Raw genomic sequence first — 19,972 nt, 5'->3', positions numbered from 1 at the left:
CAAGTCAAGAATACCAAGCGACCTAGAAAAAGAATTAAATTGGAACGAGAGATTTAAGTTAGACAAAAGGCAAACAAAAAAAAGTCATCAGATTTTGAGTCTGGTGTTTATAGAATCATATACCAAGATGAAAAACACTTAATGTAGGAATGTAGGAAATGTGCGTTCCTGTATAAATAGAAGAAGGACCATCATTTTGCATCCCTTCCAACTCTTTATTCCTGTAATGCTTTTAAATTGCATTTACAACAAACTAGAAAGGGAGACAATGATCTGGGCTTGAGGTGATGAGAGCATGAGAATCATTTTATTTTTTTAATAGACAGAATTATATTCTTTAAAGCAGGGGTCACCAACTCCTGGGCTGCGGAACGGTACCGATCCGTGGCCTGTTAGGAACGGGGCCACACAGCAGGAGGTGAGCAACAGCCAAGTGAGCAAAGCTTCATCTGTATTCACACTCGCTCCCCAGCACTAGTTTCAATGGCTCAGCTCCACCTCAGATCATCACTGGGCATTAGATTCTCACAGGAGCACCAGTCCCTGGTGCCAGCAAGGTTAGGGACCACTGCTTTAAGGACAAGAGTTTCAGAATGAAATATTCAATGCCCAGCTCTACCACTCACCAATGGAGTGACCTCAAGCAAGGTATTAAACCTGAGTTTTATTCTTTGTTTATTCAACCTAATATAGGGAGAGTAATATCTCCCAAAGTTATTTTAAAAGTCAAATGCAATTTGTCTATGAACAACATACATTTACACACACACAAAAAAAGACTAAGTCCCTCGAAGTAAGGGATTATTTCTTATTCATCTTCATACTTAGATCATAATACTTATTACATAATAATTTATCAAATTAAAGGAAGACTGGTTTGTGCCATGAATTGCTATATTGTATACAAGTTAGTAGTTATTATAAATGTATGTGTTAGAAAAAAGAATTATTGAGGAAGAATTGAAAAGTAGCTCATGGTCTTTGTCTTTATTTATTATCCAGGTGACAGAGATTGGGAAGTTTGTAGAGATTTGAAAAGAAGAAATAAAATCTTTATCTTTAAATTTAGAGAAACATCAAACTCAGGTTGAATAGGCCAGTGCCTGGACTACACTAACAATTACCAAAAGAACAGACCAAAGGCAATGTCCATATTACTGAGGCATGTACAAAAGAGGCTCTCCATGACTCATTTTTTAGGAAAAGATAAGAAGAGAAATCATAATTATGCTGCTATTAGGCTTTTCAACAACTATAAGTACACTTAAGATAAATAAAGGACAAGCAAAGATATTGTTTTATCTATTTCTCTTGCTCTACACTTGCATCTACCCCTAACACTGGGTGGGAAATCTTGGATTACAAATAAAAATTTGGGAAACATTTATATATTTTTCCATTTAAGTAGTTAAGAATGAACAGATTATAATATTTTTTAATATAAAACTAGCTCTAGGCAAAATATTAAGTGAGACAAAATTTGTATTTTTCTGATGGAACACCAAGAAATAGACACCATTTATTGAAGCTAGTACTCATCACGGTATTTCCCATGGAGAAGGGCATAATCTTCCTGCTGTGAACATCTCTGGCTTTGTTTGAAATATTGCATTTTATACTGCATTTGGGGGAAGTGAAGAAGGTTTAGCAAAAAGCAACTGAAATAATTTAAGAAATGGAAAATGGGATCTCGGAGGGATTATTGTAGAATTAGGTAGTCTAAAAACTATATAGGGTGAATCCAGTGCCTTCTGTTGTATAAAGTTGATCCTACCTTATCCAAACCTTGTAACCACCTTCCAAGATACCACCGGCCCTAGAATTCCCTAATGCTATAGGAATTTTGCTGTTCTGTGAATGCTTTTAAGTGTATAAACCTTGTCAATTAAACCTAAAACGACAAAACTCCAAAGATTTCTTAAATTTAAAAAATGATGACGGTCAGAGTATATATAGAAAAAATACATACGACAGGAGATATAAAACTGGTTTCAGAGACAGAAAGAGGAGCATGGGAGGTGACTGGAGCTTTGAATAAATATGTTTGAGAAACTTACATCATTATGCAATGATGAAACTATGTGAGTTTAAAGGAGGATTATGTTACCCTGCTCTTCAACTCACCAGCCCCTTCTTCATTGTTTCAGGCCAGCAAAATAAAAAATTCTTAGATGACCATCACAGTTGCCCTGTCTACACCCTAAGTGCTTCATTATAAATCAAGCCCTAATTGATGGCTGGCTGTCCCGATTGGAACGATCTCTTGTCCCTAGGGCTCTGGCTGTATCTGAGGCTTTTATAGTCCTTATGCCACTGCTCAGCCTAATGAGCCCTGGGATTCCCTGGGCTGCTCTTTGAGTTGTCTGAATCTCAGTTCTTGCTGGAAAACTGACCTTCAGCACTGCAAGCTCTGAAACAGTCAGACTTTATTGCATAATATAATCCACCCCTTTTACCTACCTTGGATTGATTAATTTGGCAACTATATACGCTACCAATTTTCCATGCATCAGTCTGTACCTGAATAAAACTGGTTTCTATTTCAACCATGCTTCCTGGAGTGGGCATGACTGAATGACAGATAGCAAGTTATCACTGGAAGCTGTAGAAGCAGAAACACCCTTCAAGTTATTATAGAGCCTTAATACAACACCTGAGTCTCTTAGTGATACCTCAAGCAGCTTACTGAATTGGTGCCTGTGAATGGATCTTACACAGAAAATACAGCTGTTGTCATTAGTAATGGAATACTTTTTATAAATTGTTGCTCTCGATGGGTAGTTTTTAATGTTATAAAACATAATTCTCAAACAACTAGATGATGTACACAGGTCAAAAACTGCACTTAATTCTTTAGTGAAGAACAGTAGAATGGCAAAACCAATACAAAAGAGAGTATTAAAAATGTGACTTTATATAATCAGAGTATAAAAAAGAACACTGAAAATTTCTAAGTTATATGTAAACCGGTTAATGTTCTAGAGGGCAGTAGAAACTTAAACTTTGGGATTATCTTTTCTACCACACTAGAAAAAAAATTAACACAACTCAGCATTTTATTACATCTAACTATGTAACTGTGTAACATCTGAGATCCCATAAATAGTAACTACTAAATTTAACAAAATTACATCTCCCTAGAGTTAGATGACTCTAAAGTAGGTTTGTTAAACAATATTTGATATGACATTAAAAGGTCACACTGTACTTGGATTTCACTTAGGATAAAGACAGGAAGTACAGCATACCAGCAAGATAATATTAGACATTTCTCTTACGAAGAAGGAGTTCTCGTGGCAGTCCAGTTAAACTTTCTCCTCCAAAAAGCTGAGATACACACAGGTGAGTGTAGGATCCATCTTTGCTTAGAAGATTCAGGCCCCAAAAGAGTTACATATTGAAACCTAACCCTCAGTGTGATAGTATTTTGAGGTGAGGGCTTTGGGAGGTGATTACACCATAAGGGTATATTCATGAATGGGATTAGTGCTATGATTAAAAGAGACTCCAGAGAGCTCTCTTACTCCTTCCTGCATGTGAGGTCATATCTATGAACCAGGAAGCAAATTCTCACCAGACACCAAATCTGCCAGCACCTTGATCTTGGACTTTCCAGCCTCCAGAACTGTGAGAAATAAATTTCTGTTGTGTACATGCCATGGAATCTGTGGTATTTTTGTTATAGCAGCCCGGATGGACTAACACAGTAACCAACTTCTATTTCCTCACTAGCATAGAGAAAAATAGGAGTTGATACTTGAGAGTTTCTATCACACACAAGCATCTCAGCAGATCCGTAATGAACACACATTTTATGAATGCCTATATGTGCTTCTTTAACATGGTCTAAAGGTAGCTAAAGACACTATCAAACTTATCTGATAGCCATTTTATAACATGTAAAATAGGAAGCAAATTAAAACTATGCCTGATAATCAATGTTATTGCATTCTACATTATAAAAAATTATCTAGGTATCCAATGATTTTGCACTAATTGTCAATTATATTAGTCCAAGTTTTTAAAGTTAACAATATCCTTTGTTATTGAAAATTATGTATAAGATGACACATTACAAAGCAATACAATTACTGCTGATAACAAAAACATTTATCAGAAATAATTTTACATTTTTAATAATGCTAGGTGTGCAGAAGTAATGCTAGTTTATGAGGTTAGTGAAAAGAGTAGAGGAAGTTTATTAACTTCAGATTAATGAGTTTTTCTATGTAAAAACAAAACAGTCTTGCAAAAAATAAAATGCTTATTTGTTATATTCCTATTACAAAATGATGGGGAAAAACATACAACTCTTTCTAAATCAAAATGACCAAACCAATCTGTTTTGTCCAAGGGTTTATTCTGAATACTTGAATTTGGATTATTAAACATAAATGCTTTTGAGCTAGCAGTTTCTTTCAGTTAAAAGTTTTTTTTTTCTTTAAAAAGGTAACATATTTAAATTATTAAAATTCAATTTTTTTTATTCTCTGGAAATTCTATTTCCTTATTTTAACTTTATGAAAACATTTATTATGCTCTATAATCAATTGGAATTAGAGCTCCATTAAATTGAAGAAGATTTATTAGCTAATTTATGAGTTTTTTCTGGAAATAAGAAAATATTCGATGCTCACACAAGGAAAATAAAATATTTTATCATTTACAGACACACAGAGGACTTTAAACTTTAGTTTATAAATTCAGCCATAGGTGAAAAACAAATACGAACATAAACAACATGTTAACACACCTACATAGAAAAATAAAATAATCAAAAATGAACAGTGCAGGGAAGCAGTCTCCTGGGAATGTATATTATCTAATTTTTTAGAACTAGGCCTTTACCTGTTGCTCAGACAGAGCGTGTACAGACCAGATGGCTCTGGCCCCTTCTATTTCCCATTCACTCTAGAATTCAGAGCCCTCAGCATAGGAGAGATGTCTGCAAGTTCACTGTTCTACTTCACTTTCTGAAGCTTGCACAGATTTTCAGGTGCAAACATTAGACATACGGACAGGATCCCAGTCTTGAATCAGAGAGGCTGATGGCAGCCGGAGGTTTGCCCTGGAGACAAAATTGCTGCCATGACCTCTCACCAAAGTAGGCCAGATCTTTCAGATTCTTGTCTGAAATATATACTGTCTAGGATAATCGGGCCTTACTAGTCTCTAAATAGCAATCATTCTTGACTTATAACTTCTGAAAGATAGACATTTTACACAGGTAAATGGCCAGCAATCTTTGACACATGAGAAATCTGAAAATAAACCTCATTCATCTTTTCTGATTATTTATAGAATCTCTGGATTCAGGCAAGCCAAGGAGACACAAAGGATCTCAAAGCACACTTTTTGTAACGTTTCTAGATCCAAGGTCTGTTCTTAGATCCAGTGAATATTTTTCAGACAAGCAGGTCTTGACAGTGTCACTAGATGAGCTTCTTATATTATCCTTAACATGGCATTCTCATCTTTTTTGTCTCATTTTCAAGTTTTTGATAATATTTCTTAATATAGTAATATATAATTATAGTAATATTTGTAAATTTGTTGTCATCAGCAGGAAATAGTTATTGAGCAACCTCTATGTGAGGAATGTAAAAACTTACGATACATACTTTCTAAAAGCAACTAAGAAGACAGGATACACATATAAAAATTAGATAAGAAACAATAGAAGGCAATTTGGTAACATGCTAAATAAAGTTATGGAAGAGCATTTCCCAAATTGTATTCCATACAACACCAATCCTGAGAATTGTTTTGAAAAAAAAAAAAAAGGAAAATTAAAACAAAGCCTCTGGGTTCAACAAGATTGGGAAGTGCTTCTCCACACTGTCTCATTTAGAAAATTCACCATGCATCTTAACATAGCACCTTAGAGAAAACCAGACCTAATTTCATTTTAGAGAAATGAAACACCTTAGAGAAAACCAGACCTAATTTCATTTTATTCAAACTAGTATTTACCACATTTATTTTAACACCAAACTCCTTTAATTAATGCCTATTAATATCTCATGGAGACTTGTTCAAAAGAATATATATTTTCATTCAACAAAGAGTATTGCGCTGCAAATAAATATATGCCAGGCACTGCGCTAATGACTGAAGTGATAGTGCTTTTGAACAGAGTAGAGGAGGTACTGTCTCTCACAGAGTAAACATTCTATATGAAAAATAGACAATGCACAAAATAATTGCAGATTTTGGTAACTGCTACAAATGAATAAAGCAGGGTAATGTGATAGGGACCAAGTGACTGAAATACAGTGAGCTGAAATACAGTGAATATGGTGATTGAAATTCAGTGAACAAGGGGGAGTATGAGATGAATTTGAATAGGTAGCCAGAAGTCAGAGCTTGTAGAGTCTTCTAAGTCATGGCGAGGAGTTTTGGCTTTATTCTAAGAAGAATTGGGAAAATTTGAAAAGATTTTTAAAAAGTAACTAAAATTATTTCATAAATATTTTTCAATCACTGGAAGGGTCATATAGGGGAAAATGGGAAAGCAGGCTGCCTTCCAAAAAAGAACCAATAATAGCTTACATTAGGATATTGGCAGAGGAAATAGCATAAATGGATAGATTAGTCGTTTTTAAGAGATTGGGCATTTTTAAGCATGGATTAATGAGAAAGCACAGAAATGAAGAGAAATGGACAAACTAAGACATTTTTAGAAGTAGAAATGACAGGAGTTGCCTTAATTACTAGTAATGAAAAATTAAATTGTTTAGACTTACTACCAACAGAAAAAAAAGACTGACAAAATACATCAAAAAAGCTAACAGAAGGAAAGGACAATGTTGGATTCTTTGGGTAATTCAGAACCAGGGAGATGAGAAAAACACTGCAGCATCAAATCTTCGTTTTCCCTGAGAGCATTCCCAATCATGGCAAATTTGGGATTCACTTCAGAAACTTTGCAAAGAAGATGAAGTTAAGGCCCAGGGCCTCCTCTACATGGGGAGCCTTATAGGAGATAGTCTGCATCTTAAGCTGGGATACAAAGAGCTGTATCTTCAGGATAATTGGAAAACAGAACTAAGCCTGTTTTCCACCCCATTTCTAGTGAGCTATAGAAAAGTTTGTCTTGACAATGAGTACAGGGGGAGAAAAAAAAAGGAGAGAAAAAAATCCTCAAGAAGTTAGGGCCACAGAGAGGCCCTCACAAAGGCAGCAGCTTTAGTATACATGGTGGGAATCTCACACCTTGCCTTTGCTCAAGGATATCCCTAACAAATAGTGTCCTCGAGTGCCTGACAGACCAAACCCAGGCCCTCTGTGGAGGAAGGCACTTCCCTCCTAGGTCTTAGAGAATCTCCTCAAACAACTTTTTAAGGGCAACGAACAGACAAAGCCAAAGATAACTATTACTTTTCTATTGCCACTGTAATGTAACAAATTACCACAAATTGCTGGTTTCAACAAATAAATTTTATATCTCACAAATCTGTAAGTCGGAAGTTTGCAAAATCAAGGGGTAGGCAGGGTGCATTAAAGAGGCTCTAGGAGAGAACCCACATCCTTGCTTTTTCCAGTTTTTAACCTTTTAATGTGAGAAGTTGTCAAGCTCCTTAGTCAATCACATTTATCACAATGCTGCCAGATATCTCTCACTTACCTAACCACTAAAGATGTCTTCTAACTATACCCTTTCCCAGGGTACATGGCCTTTAAGTTTCCTGAGATCATATAAGCAAAGGACTCAAGAATAAGTAGTCATAATGTCAGAACACTGTAGTGTCAGAATTCCCTACCTTGGATTATTAGGTTAGAATGTTTGTGCAGCCACTGGCTTTTCTTTTCTTTTCTTTTCTTTTCTTTTCTTTTCTTTTCTTTTCTTTTCTTTTCTTTTCTTTTCTTTTCTTTTCTTTTCTTTTCAATTACAGTTGACATTCAATATTATTTTATATTAGTTTCAGGTGTACAGCATAGTGGTTACACATTTATATACTTTACAAAGTAATACACTCAATTATTCTAGTATCTACCTGGCACTATACATAGTTATTACAATATTATTGACTATATTCCCTATGATGTACTTTACATCCCTGTGACTATTTTGTAACTACCAGTTTGTACTTCTTAATCCCTTCACCTTTACACTCAGTCCCCCAATCCCTCTCACATCTGATAATCACCGGTTTGTTCTCTGTATCTATGAGTTTGTTTCTGTTTGCTCTGTTCATTTATTTTGTTCTTTATATTACACCTATAAAGAGATCATATGATATTTATGACTTATTTAACTTAGCAAAATACCTTCTAGGTCCATTCATCATGATGTTGCAAATGGTAAGATTTCATTCTTTTTTTTATGGCCGAGTAATATTCCATTGCATACACATACCACAACTTCTTTATTCATTCGTCTTATCAGTGGACATTTAGGTTGGTTCCACATCTTTGCTATTGTGAATAATTATTCACAATAATTATATACAGGGGTGCATGTATCTTTTCTAATTAGTGTTTTGAATTTCTTTGGATAAGTACCCAGAAGTAAAATTCCTGGGTCATAAGGTAGTTCTCTTTTTAATTTTTTGAAGACCCTCCATATTGCTTTCCATAGCAGTTGCACCAATTTACAATCACACCAACAGTGCACAAGTGTTTCCTTTTCTCTGCATCCTCGCTGATACTTGTTTATTGATTTATTGATAATAACCATTCTGACAGGAGTGAGGTGATATCTCATTGTGGTTTTCATTTACATTTCACTGATGATTAGTGACTTTGAGCATCTTTTCATGTGTCTATTGGCCATCTGAATGTCATCTTTGGAGAAAAACTTATTCGGGTCTTCTGAATAAATTTTTTAATTGGATTGTTTGTTTCTTGGTGTTGACTTGTATGAGTTCTTTAAATTTTGAATTAACCCCTTAACAGATGTATCATTGGTAAATACCTTCTCCCATTCTGTTCTGTTTTTGCTTTTTTGATGGTTTCTTTTGCTGTGAAAAAAAACTTTTTAGTTTGATTATGTCCCATTTATTTTTTCTTTTGTTTACTTTGCCAAAGGAGTTATATCAGAAAAAAGAAATATTGCGAAGAGCAATGTCAGAGAGTTTACTACTTATGTTTTCTTCTTTTCATGTGTCTATTGGCCATCTGAATATCCAATAGAATGTTTTGTGATTTCAGGTCTTACATTTAAGTCTTTAATCCATTTTGAGTTTATTTTTGTATATAGTGTAAGAAGGTGGCCCGGTTTCATGTATCTGTCCAGTTTTCCCAACACCATTTATTGAATAGACTGTCTTTACCCTGATTGTATATTCTTGCCTTCTTTGACATAAATTAAATGACCATATAGATGTGCATTTATTTTCAGAGCTCTATTCTATTCCCTTGATCTATGTGTCTGTTTTTATGCCAGTACCATGCTGTTTTGGTTACTATAGTCTTATAGTATAGTTTGATATCAGGTTTTATGATACCTCCAACTTTGTTATTCTTTCTCAAGATTGCCGTGGCTATTTAAAGTCTTTTGTCGTTCCATATAAATTTTTGGATTATTTGTTCTAGTTCTGTAAAAAATACTATTGGTCTTTTGATGGGGTTGCACTGAATCTATAGATTACTTTGAATGATATGGACACTTTTTAATGATGTTAATTCTTCCTATCCATGAGCATGGAATATGCTTCTATTTATTCATATCATATTCAGTTTTTTCAAAATCTAATAATTTTTAGAGTGCAGGTCTTTTACCTCCTTGGTTAAATTTATTCACAGGTATTTTCTTTTTTTGTGATGCAATTATAAATGAGATTATTTTCTTAATTTTTCTTTCTAATAGTTCATTTTTGGTATATAAAAATACAACCAATTTCTGAATATTAATTCTGTATTCATTTATTTTACTGAATGCATTGATCAGTTCTATCAGTTTTTTGGTAGACATCTTTAGGATTCTCTCTGTATAGTATCATGTCATCTGCAAATAATTACAGTTTTACTTCTTCCTTCCAATTTGGATGCTTATTGTTTCTTTTTCTTGTCTGGGTGTTCTGGCTCAGACTTCCAGTACTATGTTGAATAAAAGTGGTGAAAGTGGACATCCTTCTCTTGCTCAGCCACTGGCTTTTCAATAATTTCTTCTTACAACCCTAAACACTATGATTGGTTCACAACCCTTTCCATAGCATTAAATTACATGACATAACACTATACTTTATATAAGATATTTTTTTCAAAGCCAAACTGCATCCCAAAGAGAGAGGAGGGAGAAAGAGCGTTAGAAATGGCAGTAAGAAAATAATGTGGTTTTTTTTATTGTTCTTAGGATTTAAACTTTCCAAAGACTACAGCAAAGTGATATTCTAAAACAATCTAATTGGTTAATAGTTTCCTCAGAGGAAATAAAGAAAGAAAGTCGGGATTTTTTACTTTCAAATATGAGTCATGGTGTTTATTAAACACCTTTAAATCCTTGTTAAGCTGACCAAACATTGAATCTCTTTCAATTGCAACTAACTCCCTGATAACATTTTTTTTATAAAACAAACATTATATATGTTCAAGATTTCAGAAAAAAATAAGGGTATGGGGCATATCAGAAAACATTATGACAAGAAAAGAGAAAATAGATTGATAAGGTTAACAAGTTTATATGTGCAAATTCATCACTACAGGATTTGCTCTATTGACAACATTGAAAGGAATAATAATTAACATTTTGAGCCACTTTTTTTTTGCCAAGCACCATTCTAAGTTCTTTATGCTTTACTTATGTCAACCCAAAGAGTTCAGGTCAAAATTATTGTATCTCCAATTTACTAAGGATGAAACAGGTACAAAGAGTAACTTACATAGGTGGAAATGGTATTTGATCTCAGACAGGCTAACTGCAGGGCCCACACTTTCCTACTACTATAGAGAAAGGCCAGCACACTGGAATCAGATTGATTGGTTTCTAATCTAAATACTATCAGTAACTGTGTGAGCTTATGCAAATTATTTGGCCTTTATTTTTTAATCTATAAATTAGAACTAATGATAATACTTTCATCACAGAGTGGCTATGATGAAAAAAATGATCTTATACATAGTATATGTGTAATGATTTCAGTTAATATTATTAATATATATATTTGTAAAGATCTTTATCATTTATAGAACACTTTGACATACTCTCTCAGTTCATCCTCACAAATTCTGTAACATAGTAGGGTGGACAGTCTCATACTCATATCACAGATGAGACCCAAAGAAAACAACAATATTGTCCAAGGTCACATAAATAAACGAAGGAACAGCTAACTTCAATATCACTAAGAATTCTGCTGTGCCGCATGTTCTCTCCTAGAAACTAATGTAGGGAGGAGGCAAGAGAATTAACTGTTAATCAAGCTACATTCAGAGATTGATTGCTATGTGCTGATCGGCCCTACAGCAAGACCAGGAGAACACCTTCAGAACAAAGGAAGATTTCTGCAGGGATTACTAACAGCCCTTTCTCCACACCTGTGAAGAGTAAATAGGAAACAACAGAGTCATTCCCTGTGGCTAAAACTATGGAGAACCTAAGGATTAAAGGCTGGGAAGCGCTTAAGGCCACATACTCTTCCCCTTCCTCATTGCATGTCCATATCAAAGGAAATGGGTTAGCAAAGTCTATTAAACTATAACTCATAGGAACTAAAGAATTTTATATAAACTAAATTCTCCCATCCCTCTCAGTGCCTTTACTTTGTCTCTCTCAGTCCTTCTCACTCTGCCTCTGAGAGGAGACCACACTCTCTGTCTGTGGTGTTACTCTTTTTCTAATAAACTTTCTTTTTGACTCTAATTTTGGCATGTATGTTGAATTCTTTCTACACTCTCCGTCAAAGGACTCTCTTCTTCTCTCGGTACAGGGCTTGGTCTTCCTCCCTGCCACTCCCAACCCCCACCCCACTCAGGGAAATTTGCCATGTCTGGTGAGAGCCTGGAGGGACTGAGGTGGCTGAAGACCCTAGACCTGATTTGGAACCACATTATGATGCTGAAGCCAGGCTGGCTCTCCTCTCTTCCTGCTCTCTGCTCACTCAATCTCCTGGACACCCACTTAGAAAATACCATAGGCAGGTAGCTCCAGGGTCCCCAGAAACTGAGCCATCTGCAGCCGAGTTCTTCTAAAATGCTGGAGACCTATCCTCCCTGGCCTCTTGCACTGCTCAGCTTGGAAGTGTGATCAGCCACTTCCATTGAGATTAGGGTCCCCAGTGGAGAACACGTTTTGTTCTCAGAGAACCTTACCTTACGAACTACCTTTATGTGGCTGTATCTGGACAACACCACAGTCCACTTCCCTCCTTGCATGTCTTTATTCTGCAAGTGTGCAGCCCCTTCATTTTCTCTAGTCATCAATCCTTGAGAGTCTTCCCACAGCTTCCTTTCTTGGAGCACTTGAACTTCTAGTCTGATTGAGAGTTCAAAAAATCTCATCTATTTGGGATGTCCAGGCTGCTAGTGCTGGAGCTGGGGAAGTTGGATTTCTTCTATGAGCCAAGATCAGTGAAGCTGGAGATTCTACTGAAGGAGCTTCCTCAGTTACAGGTGCTGGCATTGAGCAGCCTGAACCTCAGGAATCTCTCCATCTCCAACTTCAGGGGCTTGGGCTTCCTTTGCTGCTGCTGCTACTCAAATCCAAATGGCCCTGGAGCTGGAGAGCAGCCTCCAGGAACTAATACCCCAAATGCTTTCATATGTTTATTTCTTAGATATCACCTTCACCTGCCAGTATGAAACCTCTTGACTGGGGCTTTGGGCAACATGTGCCCCCAAACACCTGTATATAGTAGTAGCTGGAGAAATCCACCTGCGATGCCAATGTCTTTGGTTACTATGAGAAGCCATTGTTCTTCTTCCTTTCCGGTCACAGCTCACATGATCCTGAGTTTCAGGGCTTTTTAACAAGCTTCATTCTGGTGCTCCTGCTTACCTTCCTTGCATTGCTTGGCTGTCCTAAATGGCCCTGGCTTCACCGCCTCTGGACCCTATTTCATGTTGGTGGTAGAAACTGGGTGAGCAGCATCCCAGAAGCCAATTGCACTACAATGTGTTTGTATCCTATTGTGAGTAGGACTGAGCCTGGGTGCTGGAAGAACTGATTCCTACCCTGGAGAAGCTTCTAGCTGGTGAAAGTGTGAGGGTATGCCTGCCTAAAGGAACTTTGAGGTTGGGCAGGACAGGATGGATGCCATGGCTGCCAGCACCGAGAGCAGCGGAGCCACTCTCCGTGCTCAGCTGCCAGGCCCTGGGAAGTCCCTCATGCAATCTGGAGTTAAGGCTTGCTACCTAACTACTTGATGGCCAAGTCTGGAACTGTCCACCTTCTGCTGCTATTTCTGAAACCTGTTGATCAGCAGCAGCCGCACAGCTACCATTGCCTTGTCCGGTGTCTGCAAAAGCAGGACTACTTTGTTTTGTCCTAAGGAAGGGTTGAGAAGGATGCCTTCTGTGAGCAACTCCAAAAAAGGCTAAGAAAAGCTGGGCAAGAGAGAGAAGATTAAGAGCTGTGAAAGGGAGATTCAGCCACGTAGAAATAACTCCCAGCAGGGACCTGGGAGCCGCCATCCCTAGAGGGCAGCCTCACAAAGGCAGTCTGTAGGTAATGCCCAGTTCAAGCCCACTTTTCACACTAAAAATGATACATGAAGAAACCAAATCCCAATGGGATAACATTAGAAAGTTCTTGGAAACAAGATATTCATTCAAAAAACAGTTCTGACACCTGTTAATCTTCTCAGCACAATGAATCCCCTAAAAACGAACACACAAAAATGTTCTCTGGAATCACACCTGCATTTTTTAAATAATGAATTCATTCTGCCTGATGAAAGCAATGTATTTACTTGTTTGGTAAAAAATCTGCTTTATTCCAGTAGAATGGGACAAGAATCAATGAGGTATTTGTCAGTGCGCTGCGCTAGAGTGAAACCATGTTTGCAATTCTCCAAAGGTCCAAAAATTCAGAGAGTTTTCCTAATTCATGAAGCTCTCACAATAACAGTATTACATGGGGGGAGAACCATAGTTTTGATCCTGTATAACACGTGGGGAATTTAAGCACACAAAAATTGAGTGATTTACCATCTTGGCTCAGCTCTGAAATCATAAAGTTTGGATCTGGCCCCAGTTCTTCTGAGTCACAAGCCAGTACTCTATGTTCCCCACACTACTGTCTTCCGGTTACCTCTAACCAATGACAACTTACTTTGTCACAAAGTTAAAATAGTCAAAAATGTGGCAAATGTCTTTCCCTGCATGCAAATCTGTCAATGTCGCCAAATAAAACTTGTATGCGCTACTGCCACATTGTGGTCATATCTTTTTTTCCTTGTTCAGCCTGGAAAGAACTCAAACCCAGACCTACACAATCCTTGCAGAACCATATTTGATCAGACTAAGGAGCCATTCAGTAATGGCTCAGGGAGTGTAAGAATTTCACACAGATTTTTTTTTTTCAAGAAAAAGTACCAATTTCTTCAATTAAAAGAGGAGAACTAGTTGTAGTCTCATAGCATAACTCTGGGCATTGCTAACCAAACAACAATTCAGAATTTCTTTTTCCTCCCTTTGTCTGCTGTCAGCTAATGACCTTGGAAAACACAATTTGTTTTTGTCAGTGTTGATGAAGACCTCAAGTTCTCATTAACATAATATTTCCCATTACATATTTTTTATGTCATTTAGGTTACCTGGATAGTTTTTTCTTTTCTTGACACATCTTAGTTGTATATCATGGTATTTCAGGATTGAAAGAACATTGTTTCTGATGCTCAAGTCCCCTGTACCACTTTCCCAGCCTGTATCTGAATAAATCCATTATATAAAGTAGTCTTCTGAAGCAGTTTGTCCCATCATTAGATAGGTTTCTCTGTTATAAAATTATTTTCCATATTGAATTACAATGTATTTTCCTATAATGTTTAACTATTATTTTTAATTTTGTACTCTGGGGATTAAATGGGACAAATTGAATTGCTCTGTTAAATGATCTCCCTTTCACTTCATAAGGTAAATATCTAATCACTATGTTGTACAACTGAAACTAATATACTATTGTATGTCAACTGTAATTAAAAAATAAATTTAAAAAAATAAATGAAACATTTAAAAACAATCACCCTTTCTTTGTTTCAATAGTCTTTTGTTCTCCCAATTTAAATATCCTTTTTTCTTCCACTCTTACTCATCTTCCACACTTCTTAGACCCTCTAAGTTGCCTTCCTCCAAATACACTGCAGTTTGCCCATCTACTTCTTAAATTGTGAGACCCAGAACTTATGAAGGGCTCTATATTTGATCTCTGTAAAATCAAACAGGAGTAGATCATTCTCTCCATTTAGACATTCCGAAGTCACATTCTTAGTTGTGGCAATATGTTAACTTAAATGTTTAATTTACTTTTCTCTGGATGAAGTAAGATTAAAAGGACAAATTCACAGAACAAGTGAGGCAACAGTTTACAGTCATGTACTAATGAAACCGTTGTTATAAACCCCAAATCCCATTACCCCCACCATCTTTGGGGCTGTTACATGTGTAGAATTGTGAAAAGAATGGAATAGATAGGGAAAGCTTTTAAAGTGTTTTGTAAATTCTTTGTATTAACTAATCTCTGTCTTTATATTCTTTGGCTTCATAGAACCCTTTGCTTTCTCATTTTTATTCCTGAATCCAGTATCACCTCTTTTTGTGGGAAGACGTAACTGCATTACTATAAGTATATACAGATGTTTCTCATTACAGTTACTATTCTGATCCAAGACGTAAGGACAACTCATTCTCCAGCTTAGACTCTGGCCTCATCATCTTTCCCCTTTCCCCTGAAGGTCAGACCAATTTAGACCTCAGTTGAAGAAATACTTTCTGAGGTCTGGCCAAAATTTTGGCACTGTCATCTCTAGATCAGGCCACTGGGAAAAGTTGGGTGATCTAGGAAGGTCAGAAATAAACCTTGGCACTTAAAAAGGTGTACGGGGGCCTGGAGCTCAGTAGTAATGCCTCAGTATACACACAAGTCCTCTGGATCACCACCACTCCAAGATGGGCTGTCAAGGACAGAATAGCCACGGCTCCAAATGTGTTTGCTGCATACTTTCCTTTAAGGCAGGGGTGTAATTGGTTCTTCCCAAATTAGGAAAGTCCACAATGCCCTTTTCAACTGCATGTAACCACCTTTTCAAGTTATTTAAGCAATATGGTGATTCTGTGGGCTCAAATAATTGCTTTACCTGGCATTACCTTCCATGACTCACCCTCTTTTGGAAGCCTTTTAAGAAAGTGGATGCAAGCACCACTATGTTTGGCTTTGCTGCATACTTTGTGCTCCGAGGCTAATGCTAACTGAGGAGACGAAGGCTGATTATAGATTCTTTGACAGAGAAACCCAAATTTGGATGTCTGCTCTTTACTAGATTCTATAATTCTCACACGGCAGCTTCAGGTAAGGCACTACTCAAGATTTTTTTTTACAATATCTTTTTCACTTTCCTCTAACACTGAAAATATAAATTAGAATAATTTCCTCATAACAGACATTGGTTAGATTCTCAACTATATAATAAAGCCTCTAGCATCAGAGCTGGTTTAAATAAATGGTAGGCTAATGTGTTTTATTTATAAATATATAAGTAAATATATTTAACAAAAATAACAATGTTTTACTTAAATTGAGATGTTAATTGAACCACAAAACCACATAGATGAGGAAAAGATTGTGGAATGACAGCTTTATTCTATACCTTATTTCTCATTTAAGTCACATATATCAAATTTCCTGATCCTGAATATGGGGCAGAAGAAAACATTGGGCAATGAGAGAAGAATATTTTTCTATTAAAGCTCATTGGCTAACCACAGAGGAATAAAATATCAGTTACAAACTATAAGCACAATTTCTTTAAGAAGGAGAAATCTAGAATAGATTTCTTACCTATTTAAAAATAAGAGAAAAAGATTATAAAAGCCATTCAATAAAAATACTTAAAGATATGGATAATCAGATAAAAAAAAAAAGATCGAGAGAGGACAGCAAAAAAACAGTGTGTACACACACAGATTTTAACTTAGCAACAATAAGAAACAGAGCACAAAGCAGAGTGGTTAAAGGGGACAAAAAGAAAGATGAAGTGATTTGAGGGAGGTAGCGTCAATGGGATTGTCTTAAGTGGCACCTGTCCTCTTGTTTATTTGCACTGAGGGTGTATCCCCATAACAAATGAAGTTCTTGTTGCCTTGCTTTTGTTTTTAGCAAACTGGAGATTCCAGTTTTGGCATCCTTTTTAAATTTATTTTTTTCTGACTACAAGCAATTGTTTTTCTAATTAGTTACTATGAGGGCATGTTCACTGATTGAGACCACAAATATTTAATGAGCACCTATAATATACAGGACACTGTCCTAGAATCTAGGAATATGTTAATGAGCAAAATAATGTCCTCCTCTTATTTTCAGGTGATTGAGACAGAAAAGACACACTAACGTGTGCTTTGAATATAACTAAAACAAGAAGAGGAAACAGAGTAGCAACGATGGGCTAAATTAAGGAAGGTCTGTTTGAGTCTCTGATTTTTACCAAAAATCTATATGAAGTAAATTAAGGCATGTAAATATTAGCTGGCCATGGGTGGTGATGGGGGGGGAGGACATTCCAGGCCTCTATATAGGGCACACTTGAAATAGTCAAGTAATAAGGGAGTAATGAGAATGAATAGTCTATGTACAGATTCTCAATTAATTTGATTAAAATCTCAGAGTGCTTTCAAAGATATAACACTGTAGTTATTTTTGTTCTATATGGCAAAATATATAGAGAATACCATCATGAGGTACTTTCCCAACATCTGATAAATTTCACCTGAGGACTGAAACCTGTGTACTGTACTTAGGGTGAATTTTAGTTAAAAGAGAATCATGTTAGTTTATAGTCTGAAATTCTTTTATTCATACCAATATCATTTAAAATGTTCTTTCAAGTTGACAACGCATGAAGCAGAATCCTCTTCAGCAACAAATTTTTAACTGCAAAGAGGACCAAGGAAAAGTAAAGTGTACTTTGGAGAATTGTACATATCTCTCTAAATGCTGAGAGAAATTGACAATTCAAATTGTGGAATTTCTTACACAGAGATCTTTTTAAAAAAAGAAGGCATACAAATGTCAAAATTGACCTTGCTATAAGCAATCATTGATTAAAAGTCATTTTCCTCATCTCTTTTCCAATGCTCCCAATACTATATGAAAAAATAAAACCCATCTGAAACTATGCATGTGCTATTATGAAAGATTACAATTGTCAGCAAAATCTTGCTTTGTGGCTGGCTACACATTCTTGCAATGTTTTCTATTTATACAGACCTTGAACTGTACAATTGCTTAAACCTGCATACGTCCTTACATATGTTTGGCCAAAGGTGATGTTTCTGAACTAAGTTGAAAGCCTCTGACTGGCAAGAGAGCATCTAACTTGTTTTACGTAGCTCTGAGAACGCTAAACAGAGGCAGGTATTTAAAGGACCATAATGGGCATGGTGACCACCATGGTAAGGCTGTAATAAGCACCCACACACTCAAGTTCCTTATGTCTTCCAGTATCACACTGAAACAAAGAATGCTGAAAATTCTGAAGTAATCTAAAACTACCCTGCTAAATGAATTATACAGAAATTCATAGAACATCTTAATGAGAAAACATATGTAGTTTGTAATATGGTGGTGTCTTTTTTCTTTATAAATTTTTAAATTAAATTGATTGAAGTGACATTGGCTAATAAAATTATATAAGTTTCAAGTGTACAATTCAATAATGTGTCATATGTATATTGTATTGTGTGTTCACCACCCAAAGTTGAATTTCCTTCCGTCACTATATATCTGAACCCCTTTATCTTTATCTCATCCTATTCTCCTTTTCTCTCCTGTTGTCTGCGTCTATGAATTTTTGCTTGTCTTATTTGTTTGTAACTCTCACTTTTGTTATTGCAGTTTTAGGAGAAAAACATGAAAAACCCAGGAAGGAATAATCACTCTGACTCTGTGAGCGAATTCATTCTTCTTGGATTCCCTTGTACTTGGAAGATTCAGATCCTCCTGTTCTCACTCTTCTTTGTGATCTATGTCCTGACATTAATTGGAAACCTCTGCATTATCTGTGCAGTGTGGTGGGACCACCATCTCCACACACCCATGTACATCCTGCTGGCTAGTTTTTCATTCCTGGAGATCTGGTATGTCACTTCTACCATCCCCAATATGCTAGCCAACTTTCTCTCTGAGACCAACACCATCTCTTTCTCTGGCTGCTTCCTGCAGTTCTACTTCTTCTTCTCCATGGGCTGCACTGAGACCTTATTCTTATCTGCCATGGCCTTTGACAGGTACCTTGCTATTTGCAGGCCTCTGCACTACCCCACTGTCATGACAGTTCAATGCTGCATGAGAATAGGAGCTTGCTGCTGGGCATGTGGCTTCTCCTATTTTCTCCTCCCAGTTTATCTTATTTCTCAGCTTCCTTTTTGTGGCCCCAATACTATTGATCATTTTTTATGTGACCCAGGACCCCTTATAAAGTTGTCCTGTGTGCCAGATCCCACCATTGAGATCACCTGTTCCATCTTTAACTCAGTTATTATTTTCTCCACCCTCCTCTTTATTACCGGCTCCTACACCCAGGTGATCAGAGCTGTGCTGAGGGTCTCCTCAGCAGAAGGCCGGCATAAGGCCTTCTCCACATGTGGCTCTCATCTGGTAGTGTTGTCCCTGTTCTATGGCTCTATCATGGTCATGTATGTGAGCCCAACAGCAGATAATCCATCAGGGATTCAGAAAATTATGACTTTATTTTATTCTATGTTAACTCCATTTTTCAATCCCTTGATCTATAGCCTCCGGAATAAGGAGATGAAGGAGGCCCTGAGGAAACTGTTGAGGATTATGAGATTTGGTCAAAGACAGCCTCTCAAGAATTAG

The 19,972-nt window shown here is 36.5% G+C and overlaps 1 protein-coding gene and 1 pseudogene across 1 annotated transcript; both read left to right on the top strand.

Moving 5' to 3' along the window:
- The first annotated feature begins 11,926 nt into the window (after positions 1-11,926).
- LOC120618047 (toll-like receptor 11) lies at positions 11,927-13,508 on the top strand (annotated as a pseudogene).
- A 323-nt stretch (positions 13,509-13,831) lies between these two features.
- Positions 13,832-19,972, top strand: LOC120618045 (olfactory receptor 11H6-like). The gene is made up of 2 exons (XM_039881908.1): positions 13,832-13,842; positions 19,021-19,972. The coding sequence occupies exons 1-2, from the start codon at positions 13,832-13,834 to the stop codon at positions 19,970-19,972; spliced, it is 963 nt and encodes a 320-aa protein (XP_039737842.1).

Source organism: Pteropus medius, unplaced genomic scaffold, assembly GCF_902729225.1.
Source record: "Pteropus medius unplaced genomic scaffold, Ma_sr-lr_union100, whole genome shotgun sequence".
Lineage (NCBI taxonomy): Eukaryota > Metazoa > Chordata > Mammalia > Chiroptera > Pteropodidae > Pteropus > Pteropus medius.
This window is presented reverse-complemented; position numbering and strand designations above follow the sequence as displayed.